Source organism: Cebus imitator, unplaced genomic scaffold (genome assembly GCF_001604975.1).
Source record: "Cebus imitator isolate Cc_AM_T3 unplaced genomic scaffold, Cebus_imitator-1.0 Scaffold63, whole genome shotgun sequence".
NCBI lineage: Eukaryota > Metazoa > Chordata > Mammalia > Primates > Cebidae > Cebus > Cebus imitator.
The window spans coordinates 2320315-2332851 of record NW_016107378.1 but is presented as its reverse complement, the minus strand read 5'-3'; the positions used below and the strand labels follow the sequence as shown (position 1 = coordinate 2332851).

At 36.2% G+C, this 12537-nt stretch overlaps 1 protein-coding gene and 1 pseudogene across 17 annotated transcripts in view; both read left to right on the top strand.

The window, feature by feature from the left end:
- The window catches only part of LOC108305449, a 3432-nt pseudogene extending 2749 nt beyond the window's left edge, over positions 1–683 (top strand). Inside the window, exon 2 of the transcript XR_001825738.2 lies at positions 1–683. This exon is cut by the window's left edge and continues 1251 nt beyond it. The product of XR_001825738.2 is annotated as a pachytene checkpoint protein 2 homolog (transcript).
- CHD9 (chromodomain helicase DNA binding protein 9) overlaps positions 1–12537 on the top strand; it is a 272858-nt gene that overhangs the window by 243950 nt on the left and 16371 nt on the right. For 8 of the 16 annotated variants that reach the window (XR_005200569.1, XR_005200570.1, XM_017530098.2 and 5 more), the window contains 4 exons: positions 3121–4026; positions 5305–5468; positions 6854–7126; positions 7866–8034. Coding sequence is in view for 14 of the 16 variants with exons in the window: in XM_017530098.2 (XP_017385587.1) it covers positions 3121–4026; positions 5305–5468; positions 6854–7126; positions 7866–8034 (1512 nt within the window). In the remaining 2 variants the exon portion in view is untranslated. The remainder of the gene's footprint in view (positions 1–3120; positions 4027–5304; positions 5469–6853; positions 7127–7865; positions 8035–12537) is intronic. The other 8 variants (XM_017530100.2, XM_037739113.1, XM_037739117.1 and 5 more) reach the window with 3 other exon arrangements.

Genomic DNA, 12537 nt, shown 5'->3' with positions numbered 1-12537 from the left:
TACAAGCCAGAAAGCTACAACACCAACCTTTGTTACAAGTATTATATTTACATTAGTTTAAAATTTTATAAATTTATATTACATTAGTTTAAAATTCATATTAGAAGACAAATAGCTTGTCATTTTCACTGTTTTTAAAAGATAATTCAAATTGTTGGTCTCTTTGTTAAGAATTGTCTAATTGTGTTTATTTCCATCCTGCTTCCAATTGATGGACATAAAATGCTACACAAGTTTGGTTTTCTTAAAAAAGGAAGATTAACATAGGTATTATAGAAGCAGGAGAACTGTATCCCACTAAATAAGCATGTAATCATAGCATTCAAAAATGTGCATATCACTCTAGCTAGAAAGTGGCAGTGGCTTTATGATGTCAGCTTGTTTAATGCAAAAACGGCTTAGAGACTTTTTAACGGATAAGAAAACCTATTTCTATGTTAATAGAAATTGAGAGAAAATTCTAGGTAAGTGTTCTTTCATAATAATCAAACATAGTCCCATTTGTAGGAAGAGTACAGACCCATGTTCAAAAGATATATGCTGGATGTCCTTCATAAACCAGTGCAGCACACGTGCATTGCTTGGATATTTCTTCCCATTTTTTTGTTTGTTCAATAATATTATTCACATCTCAGGCCAGGCACAGTGGCGCATGCCTATGATCCCAACATTTTGGGAGGCCAAGGTAGTTGGGGCAACATGGTGAAACCCTGTCTATACAAAAAATGCAGAAATCAGCCAGGCATGGTGGCAGGCACCTGTAATCCCAGCTACCTGAGAGGCTAAGGCCCAAGAATCACTCGAGCCCAGGAGGCAGAGGTTGCAGTGAGCCGAGATCACTGCCGTTGCACTCCAACATGGGCACAGAGTAAGACTCCATCTCAAAAAAAGAAAAAGAAACAAAACATGATTCACATCTCAAATGATGATTCACATTAATAAAATGTAAAATAAATGAGTCAATAATCGGTGTATTTTAAAGAATATTATGTTTTTGCTTTTATTTCAAGTTAAAATAAATTTCAATTGCTTCTCTTAGTTTTTTGGCTAAGATCAAGTATAAAATAAATTGTATATTAGTACTTTGTTTAAAAAAATGTGAGTGAGGTTGAGGTTCTACGTAACTCAGACCATTTCTCAAATTTCCTCAGTTACAGTGCCCTTAATATCAGTAATTTTTTTCACAGCACTCAAGGCCAAAAGAATTACCTAACCATTCTGTCTAATGAATAATTAGGTCTAACAACTCAATAAGTATTTATGTCCTCACAATCTAGTCATTGTTTAAAGACATAATAACATACTGAAAGAAAATATTTCTATTTCTTTCTTAAGTAGCCACAATTACTAATCAGATGTGTGCACTGGTTGGACACTGTATAACTTTTCAAATCTTAGAAGTAGACTGTGTACTTCCCACTTTGTTTCCTGCTCCATATTGATTTTTGCATGGTCCTTGATTTTTTTTTCAACTTTTTTATTTTGAACTACTTTTAAAATTACAGAAGATTGCAAACAATGTACAAGGAGTTTTCCATCTATCTTCTCACCCTTCCTCTCTTAATGTTAACATTTTACCAGAGTAATTATAATTATCAAAACAAGAAATTAACATTACTATAATACTATTAACTAAATAATCTATTTTAATTTTACCAGTTTTTTAACTAATGTCCTTTTTTGTCCTAAGATCCTACAATGTATTTGGTTTTTCCTTCTCCTTAGCTTTCTGCAGCCTGCAACAGGTTCTCCCTGCTTTTATGACTTTGAAACCTGTTGATCAGTTATATAGCCATGTATCCCTCAATTTGAGTTTGTCTTGTGTTTTTACATGACTAGATTGAGGTCATGAATTTTTGGCAAGAGTGCCACAGAAATGATGTGTTCTCAGGATGTAATATGAAGGGGTTGGTGATGGCAGTATGTCTTATTACTGATGATGTTGACTTTAATTGTGTGGTTAAGGTAGTTTATGCTGCATTTGGCCAGTGTGAAATTACTATAATTAACAAATATCTTAAGCTTCACAAATCTTATTTCTTCTCAGACTTTCACCCATTGATTTTTAGTATCTGCCAATACTAAATCTTGTCTACAGCAGTTTTTTCTGTGGAATTCTGCACACGAGGGAGATGAAGAAGAAGGTTTTCCTCTCTCTCATCTGTTTAATCAGTTATTTATTCATATCAGTATGGATTCATGGATACTTATTCTATAGGTTACAATCCAATATTGTCTTTATTTGTTGCTCAGATTATTCCATATTTGGCATTAGGTGCTGCTTATGTTAGTCCCTGCATTATTTCAGCAAGCCCATACCTGTTGGGCACTTCCCAAGTGTCAGTAACCCACTTTTGCAAAGGCATAACCTTATCAAAGCGGATGTAGCATGAGCTTATGTTGAAACTGACCTATCTCAAGCTAGTAATTTGTACAGTTTGAAAGATGTGCCTGTGTTTCCCTAGAAACTTGAGAAAGCCCTTGTTGCTTTTGTGAGTTGACTGCAATGTCCTGTTACCTTTTGCAGTTTGAGATATGCCAGCTTACGTTTGTTTATGGAGTATCACTCAACACAAGCTTGTCCAACCCGTGGCCCAGGATGGCTGTGAATGCAGCCCAACACAAATTTGTAAACTTTCTTAAAAATATTATGAGGTTTTTTTCCCATTTTTTTTAAGCTCATCAGCTATTGTTAGTGTTGTATTTTATGTGTGGCCCAGTACAATTATTCTTACATTGCAGCCCAGGGAAGCCAAAAGAACCCTGAACAGTTCTAATTTATAAGTAAGTTTGAGCAATTGTTTGTATCTTTAAGACAAATTTATTAAATGCATAGCTCATGGGGAATTTCTCAAAATTCCCAGTTATAATAATATACTTCCAAAATCATCTTATGTTTTACATTAACATCCACTGTTTTATGTTACATAACTTTTAGTACTTACTTGTAAAACTTAAATTTCTCCTCACTGAAAAGAAATTCTGGAAACTATACAGTGATATTGCATGGAGGCACGTTTTAGAAATAGTATTGTTATAAGTGTAGAAAAATTTGTTTATAATCAATTATTTATAAAGGATTTTTGAGATTAATATTCTTGTCCTTGTTTCAATATGTAGAATTGGTGGATCCAAATATTTTTATCCAGCCCATCACAGAAGAACGTGCTTCTAGGACTTTGTATCGCATTGAACTTCTAAGGAAAGTACGGGAACAGGCCCTTCGACATCCACAGTTGTTTGAACGCTTGAAGCTTTGCCATCCAAATCCAGACTTACCAGTCTGGTGGGAATGTGGCCCTCATGACAGGGATTTGCTTATTGGTGCTGCCAAACACGGGGTGAGCCGAACAGACTATCACATTCTTCGTGATCCTGAACTCTCATTTATGGCAGCTCAGAGGAACTACAGTCAAAGTAAGATGGCTCATTCAAAGACTTCCACCCCACTTTTACAGCAATATCAAGTAGCACTTTCTGCTTCTCCTCTTACCTCTTTACCTAGGCTCCTAGATGCTAAAGGTATTATTATAGAGGAGATGAAAGTTAAAAGTGAAAATCTTAAAGAGGAGCCTCAGTCTTCTGAAGAAGAATCTATGTCTTCTGTGGAAACCAGGACACTAATAAAATCTGAGCCTGTAAGTCCAAAGAATGGTGTTTTACCACAGGCTACTGGAGACCAGAAATCTGGTGGAAAAAGTGACACAGACAGACGCATGGTTGCAGCCAGAACGGAACCCCTAACTCCAAACCCAGCTTCTAAGAAACAGAGAGGCCACAAAAGAGGATCAGAATCTAGTTCTGATTCTGACTCAGATTCTGAGAGATCATCCTGTTCTTCCAGATCATCATCTTCCTCATCATCCTCCTCCTCTTGTTCCCACTCTCGATCAGGCTCTAGTTCTTCTTCTTCTTCATCTTGTTCTTCAGCATCTTCTTCATCCTCCTCCTCCTCTTCCTCATCCTCTTCCTCTTCATCTTCATCAGAAGAAAGCGACAGTGATGAAGAGGAAACCCAAAAACGAGGTATTATGCATAAAATAATTTTACATTTTTAAGATAACTTTTCAAGTGAAAATGAAAAGAACTTGATTCAGGTAATTTAAGAATGTTTAAAATTGTTTGCTTAAGGTTTTTTTTTTCTTTTGAGCAGGGTCTCACACTGTTGCCCACGCTGGAGTACAGTGGCATGATCTCAGCTCACTGCAACCTCTGCCTCCTGGGTTCAAGCAATTCTACTGCCTAAGCCTCCCAAGTAGCTGGGATTACAGGCACCCACCACAATGCCCAGCTAATTTTTGTATTTTTGTAGAGATGTGGTTTCACCATGTTGTCCAGGCTGGTCTTGAACTCCTTACCTCAGGTGATCTGCCCACCTTGGCCTCCCCAAGTGCTGGGATTACAGGTGTGAGCCACCGTGCCCAGCCTGTTTACTTAAGTTTTATATATACAGATTTTCTTAGGAGAGCACTGTTGAGAAGAAAACTAGAATTACTGATACAAATCCCCTATTCAGTATTCAAGGCATTACAAAGTAGATTAATCAGGCAGCTGAATTGGAAATTTTACACAATAGTTTTATTTCATTGTGATTGTCTTAAATTGAATATTATATTTTTCCCAGGAACAAGTTGATTAGTGAACAAATAAAAGATAATATTATATAGCAGTCACCAGGAGTCTTAAACAGACCAATAAGAGTATCATAGGCCATTTGTCAGCCACGACAAATGCTTATCAGTAGAACAGTGTTTGGTGATTCCCTTCTGCAGAAGCCCTTGCAGCAGTTCAACAGTTCAGGTGCAAGAAAATGAATCCAGTTAACATGAGCAGGAGCTAGGATCTCTTGTAACAACTCCACAGGCTTAACTTTCAGAATTGCCGCAAGGAACATGCTCAGTTCTAAGAGTAACAAGAGTCACCTCATCAAGGGAATTATGGTACCCTCATCAGGTATTTCTAGTTCTGCCAGTGCAGATGATTCTACCAATCAGGATTCATTTTTTAAATAATGGGTAATGAATTGGCCGTGGTGCATACCTGTAATCCCAGCCACTTGCGAGGCAGAGGCAGTATTGCTTGAGCCCAGGAGTTCTGTCCAGGCTGTGCAACACAGTAAGACCCTGTCTCTTGATAATAATGATAGGTACTTTGTTATATTCTAGGTGATTTTTTCCCTTTTTTATCATTTGTTTTTACTTCTAACATTTTCTTTCTCAGATGTTTCTAAATAATTATATAAGATCTTTCTTTATAAAACTATGTTATGCAGTCTTTTTAAAAAATTATTATAATTGTTCTTAGCAGAAAGTACCACTCACATGAAAGCCTATGATGAAGAAAGTGTCGCATCACTGAGCACTACCCAGGATGAGACTCAGGATAGTTTTCAGATGAACAATGGGACACCAGAGTCTGCTTATATCTTACAAGGTGGATATATGCTGGCGGCCTCATATTGGCCAAAGGTAAAGAAATAATTTCTTATTGGGATAAGTCATGTTTTAGTATTTTCCTATATTGTTTCAATGATAGATAATCTTACTATGCGGAAAATAGGTCAGCATAAAATGTAGGATGACATTTTGGTGTTAGCTTCAAAAGTGTAAATTACTACTGTCAGGCAAATAGTTCTGCTTTAATGTGTATGCTTCTCAACATAACTTTAGAATGTTTAGAGTAAAAGATAATCCTTACTTTCAAGTTTACCTTAAAGTGCATCTTTATGACATAGGTGCTTTTGATTAAATCTCCTTGAAGAAGTTTACTGTAGCCAGTTGTAACCTAGAAAGAAAAGTTTATTTAGATACATGTCCATTTGTTGGAGGAAGAATATAAGTAGAAGATTAGATTATTACAATTTTTCTCCCTTTTTTTTTTTAGTCTGTCACCCAAGCTAGAGTATAGTATCACAATCTTGGCTCACTGCAACCTCTACCTCCCAGGTTCATGCAAGTCTCCTGCCTCAGCCTCTCAAGTAACTGGAATTATAGGCACCCACCACCATGCCCAGCTAATTTTTGTATTTTTAATAGAGACAGGATTTCACCATGTCAGCCAGGCTGGTCTCGAACCCCTGACCTCAAGTGATCCACCCACCCTGGCCTCCCAAACTGCTGGGATTACGGGTGTAAGCCACCTCGCCCGACCAGTTTTTCTTCTATTATGTGACTAGACTAGTGCAGCAATATTTACCTTTGAGAATAAGGTTGGGAAGTGGAAGAATGGAGGGTTTTCTCATATTCTAATACACCTAAGCTGTTTGAACTTTTTATTAGGAATCTGTATTACTCTTTAATTATAAAAACAAAAGAATATAAAACTATCTTTATGGTACAATTTTCTGTCTGTTTGTTTTTGAGACATGGTGTCACTCTATCACCCAGGCTAGAGTACAGTGGCACAATCATAGCTCACTGCAGCCTCAACCTCCTAAATTCAAGCCATCCTCCCACCTCAGTCAGCCGAATAGGTGGGACTTACAGGCATGGCATGCACCACTATGACCAGCTAATTTTTTAATTTTTTGCAGAGACAGGGTTTTGCTATGTTGCCCAGGCTGGTCTCAAACTCCTGGCTTCAAGCAATCCTCCCACCTTGGCCTCCCAAAGTACTGGGATTATAGGTGTGAACCACCACACCTGCTTATGATATAATATTTTTGAACTTCACCAAAGGGAATTTGTACTGAAATAACTTGTTACAGAATTTTAATATATGTGAGAATATGTATACATAGCACATACACATATGTTGAACCACAGTTAAATCCATAAAGACTATTTAGCTATTTGATCTCCAAAGGTCTGAACTAATTATTAAAATTATACTTTGACGTTGCCTGCTTTTCTAGGATCGTGTGATGATCAATCGGTTGGACAGTATTTGTCAAACAGTCCTGAAAGGAAAGTGGCCTTCAGCTAGAAGAAGTTATGATGCGAATACAGTGGCTTCTTTCTATACCACAAAACTGCTGGACAGCCCTGGAGCAGCTACAGAATACAGCGAGCCAAGTGTACCCACTCCCCCGGGTGTCAGTGTTAAAGAAGAACATGATCAGTCAACACAGATGTCAAAGGTGAAGAAGCATGTACGAGAAAAGGAGTTTACAGTGAAAATCAAAGACGTATGTGTATTTTTATTGCCCTAGGGCCTGGTTGCGATTGCGGTGTGCAGCATGCTTTTCCTGCAAATGGCTGCCTGCTCTTACTCTTCCTTCCTTCACATACCTGTTTCTTGGTATTTGGATTGTTTTCTTTCTGATATCCAGGTTATTAAGCTTGAATATTCTACTAGAGCGATCATCATTAAATATGTTTCTCTCCTTATGCTTCTGAAAATAGTTCTAATCAAGATGCTTTCTTAAACAGTGTGACAATTTCTAACTGTTTTGATTCTTTTATATAGTATTTGAATGGTATGTCAGTGCACTTTCTGTCTTAAACATTTAGCATGCCCTGTTATCAGTAATGTTTCATTTTTTTAATGATTTTTGAAGCTTAATTGATTACTTAGTGTCTAAAACATAGGTAATGTCCTCCAAAATGTCATATGAATAATGTACATAGAGATATATGTCTAAAGTTGAAAATGTTACAATGTACTAGTCACATATAAAACCTTGTTTTGCTCAGAAAAATGTGTAGAGTACTTGTATTTTTTTCATTCAAGATAGAAAATTTGACGGTATTATAGAAATTGATTTAAAATGTTTTTATTTGATTGATGTATGAATGAGAAATTGACTTCTTTGATGTTTCAGGATTTTTACTTCATTTTTTTTCTCAGTAAAAAGTTTCTCTTAATATCCTGCAATAAGGTTTTTTTTAATAGTTTCTGTCTTAATAATGGTATTTGTTTAACAGGAAGGTGGTTTGAAGTTGACATTTCAGAAGCAAGGGCTTGCTCAGAAGAGATCATTTGATGGTGAAGATGGTGCCCTGGGGCAGCAGCAATACCTCACTCGGCTTCGAGAGCTTCAAAGTGCATCAGAGACCAGCCTTGTCAATTTCCCAAAATCCATACCAGTATCAGGTGAATATGCAAGTAATAATTGTCTTATTATGAATATTTTCTTTTATTTTCAAATCTTCTTTTATAGGTATGTGAAATAAATATTTATTTTTCCTTTGTTGGAACCTCTTAAGCCTGTAAAGTAATCAATATAATAAATATTTTTTGGAACTTTTAACATGACATTTTGAAGCATAAAGGGCAGTTTTCATTTTGGGGCCTTGAGTAGTTAGGTGGAAACATCATTTTGTCAAGTTGCTTCATACAGGTAAAAGTTCCAACTGCATTTCAGTATCACAAATTAATGGTGATTGGTAGAAAAAGTTAGAAGTTTTAAAAAGACTATAGAGATTGTACAGTCCAGGCATCTGTAGGATACAGGAGTTACTTATGACTAATCCCTAAAAGATAATCATTCATCCTCATGGAATGCTTACAGAAACAAGGTCCCTTAAATAGCACTCTTTGTTATTGGGCAGCTCAAATTGTCAGAAAATTCTTCTATTTGGAAGTAAATTTTGCCTGCTATAGGATTTCCTCCATTATCGAAGTTCTGTCTAAAAGGCAATGCATAATTAACTTAATCCTGTGTCTACATGGTAAATCTTAGCATTTTGAAAGCAATTATGAGATCTCCCCTCCAAACTATCTGTATTTCTTCTAATCTTTTGGCAATATGAATCAAGAGATATTTATCAAATACCTAATTGTTGCCATGTGCTGTGTACTCTGTAGGCATTGAAGAATACATTAGACATTGGTTTTTGTTTTTGTTTTATTTTGTTTCTGTAGAGACAGGGTCTCATTATGTTGCCTAGGCTGATCCTAAACTCCTGACCTCAAACAATCCTCCCACTTTGGCCTCCCAAAGCTCTGAGATTACAGGCATGAGCCACCATGCCCAGTCTGTTTTTGTTTTATCTTGGTACTTTATCTAAGTTCCTCTAAAAGTATGATGTCAAGAATTCAGAATGAAAATTTAAAAAAAAAATGGAGAATGATACTCAATATCATCTGAGTCTTAATGTGTGGACCACAACATACCTAAAGTGCTAGTTGTCAATTCAAGCAGATGAGTTTGAAAAGTCTAGTTGCCAAGCAATACCTGAAAACTTTTGAAAACTCCTACTATGCATGTGCACAGTGTGGAATTACTACAGTTTGAAGAAATAACGCTGTATTGTAAGTGTTGTCTTGAATTGATCACTGTTTCCAAATGCTGCTATTACCACTTCTTAAATTATTTGTTAATTTAGCTTCATCAGCATCAGTTTGGTCTCTTGTGGATTCATTAACCATTCAATGTAAGTTTCCAATTACTAGACCTTTAGACATGTATGAATTGCAGTTCAAATATGAATCAGCCATGCTTCTATTACTGAGGAATAAATCCCCCAAATTGTGCTTTACAATTACAGTTGCCCAAATTATGCCTTACAATTAACAATTTTGTTATTAAGGAGCCCTTTTTTTTTCACCAGAAAATAGAAACAAATGGGAAAGATAAACTGTGGGCTCTTTTGCCCAACCTAAGTAGAGCTTAATAATACTACTACTCTTACTATTTAAAACTCCACTATAAAGTCAGATTGATATTTCTACTATCTGAACATTTTATTGCTATTGCAGCTAAAGATTGTACAGCCTCTGCCTATAAATAATTCTTTGGTAAATAATACAGTTTTTAATAAACTATTATTTACAGGCACATACCTGTAATCCCAGCATTTTGGGTGGCCAAGGTGGGTAGATCACCTTGAGGTCAGGAGTTCAAGACCAGCCTGACTAACATGGTGAAACCCCATCATCTCTACTAATTATAAAAAAAAATTAGCCAAGCATGGTGGTACATAGCTGTAATCTCAGCTACTCAGGAAGCTGAGGGAGGAGAATCACTTGAATCTAGGAGGCGGAGGTTGCAGTGAGCTAAGATCGGGCCATTGCACTCCAGCCTGGGCAACAAGAGCAAAACTCTGTCTCAAAAAATAATAATAATAATAATAATAATATCAATAGTAATTGTGCCAAGGATGGTGGCTCACACCTGTAATCCCAGCACTTGAGGAGGCTGAGGCAGGAGGATTGCTTGAGTCCAGGAGCTCAAGACCAATCCTGGTATCATAGCAAGACCCATCTCTTAAAAAAAATTTTTTTAGAAATTTGCTGGGTATGATGGTGTGCACCTGTAGTCCCATCAACTTGGGAAGCTACAGTGAAAGGATCACTTGATCCCAGGAAGATTACTTGAGCCATGGTTGTACCACTGTACTCCTAGGTAACAGAGCAAGACCCTGTCTCAAAAAGAAAAAAAAAAAAAAAAGTAATTGTAACACAACTTTTGCAGCTATACAAAATATTTAAAATCTCAAGTATTAAGCCGGGCGTGGTGGCTCAAGCCTGTAATCCCAGCACTTTGGGAGGCCGAGGCGGGTGGATCATGAGGTCAAGAGATCGAGACCATCCTGGTCAACATGGTGAAACCCCATCTCTACTAAAAATAAAAAATAAGCCAGATGTAGTGGCGCGTGCCTGTAATCCCGGCTACTCAGGAGGCTGAGGCAGGAGAATTGCCTGAACCCAGGAGGCGGAGGTTGCGGTGAGCCGAGATCGTGCCATTGCACTCCAGCCTGGGTAACATGAGTGAAACTCCGTCTCAAAAAAAAAAATAAATAAATAAATAAATAAAAATAAAATAAAATAAAATAAAATCTCAAGTATTCACACTAGAGTTATTTATTATCTAAGCATTTTATCTCATCCATCTTAATAATTGCAAATATGAAATCTGGATCTTTCTTCCTATGTGACTTTTGGGAAATCTGTTAACATTTTGAGCCTTACTTTTCTTGTTTGTGAAATGAAAGGTATGGGGATGCCAGAGGTGACATTGTTAGTTGGATTAAATAAAAGTGTGTATAAAGTGGCCAATAAAGAGCTTGGCACACAATGGGATGCCAAACAGATGTTAAAATTAGGTACTAATAGATTTTAGAATTAGATGTTTAACAGATGCTATTATTACAAATTCTTCATTTTCCAAAGGCTATGCCTTTTGTATTTTTGTGTAATTACCCCCTAGAAAGCTTTGAGTAAAGATACCAGATGTAATGTAATTTCTTTAACAAAGGAGAGTAAAATAGCATAGATTATAAAAAGAGGACAAAACTGAAGAACTCATTCCAGAAACTACCTGAAATAGTGAATAGAGGATGGCAGAGCCAAACAACCTGAGGTTGAATTCTGTCATTTACTGGCTATTGTGACATTGAGCAAGTGGCTTAATTTTTCCATCTGATTTATAAAATGAGCTTAATAATGCCTCTATGTTTCTGTTTTGTTTTTGATGATTTGAGGTAGCATTTGTAAAGTTTAGTCCAGTTTCTGGCACTTAGTAGGCATTCAATACAAAGAAGCTATTTTTAAGATACTGTTAATTATATCTAAAATAAAGACAACACAGAGACAGGGTCTCACTGTGTTGCCTAGGCTGGTCCTAAACTCCTGACCTCAAAGTTAAATCTTACATTTGGATTCTAGCATAAATGAATTGCTGTTGTTTATTAAAATCAGCCTCAGAAATAAGTCAGGGTAGTATATAATTAAAATGAAGAGTTAGTCAAATAGAATATGTTTGTAAATGTACACTTTGGTCAAAACCAGATGTTATTTGATAGATATTTATATTAATTACATCTTTTTTTATATATAGCACAAGGGTAGCACTAAAGGTAAAGTAAAAGAAATGTAGGACACTATCTCTTCCTTTTAGTTGCTTGGTAGACAGACCTGCACATTAAAATATTAGATAATACATTCAATATTTTGCTACACAGAACATTATAGTTAAAAAATGTTGGAAAAGAGGAAAGTCATTGCTTCTGGAAACTTAGCCAGAGTCCTGTGGAAGACATGGGATTCAACAGGATTTGATAAGAGAGGACAAATAAATAATTGTCTTCTAGAAAATAGGGCTCATAGAACAGGTGGAAGAAGGGCACGGAATAGCATGAAACAGATGCTCGATTCAGGAAAATGCTATGATTTTGTGATAAGACTGACCTTGCTAGTGTGTAAATTCTTACTGGGACAGATGTGTAGATCAAATCTTGCTTAGGAAAGGTGAATCTAAGTTATAGAAAGCATCAAAAACAGATCTCGGGCAAGGATCAGAGGTTGGGAATCATGTTGCTACAAGGCAGTTCATTTATATTAGAATAGGAAGCTATGAGAAGTTCTTATGAAACAGAATGATACCATATGAAGTAAGTACCTTGTTGAAACAGATGGGAGGAAGGTTGTGACTTCTGCGAGGTTACACAGCTCGCCAGAGGGCAACACCTTATTCAGGAATACACAGGGCTTGCTCAATAAATTATCCTTGAATTACTGAAAATGCATTTTTCATTATAAACATGTAAACTTTTTTAAATAAGCATCTCACCTTTAATATGTCCTTTTATTTTAGTAAGAGGATTCAATTCAATTCAAGATTATGTACTTTTTTTTTTTTTTTTTTTTTTTTTT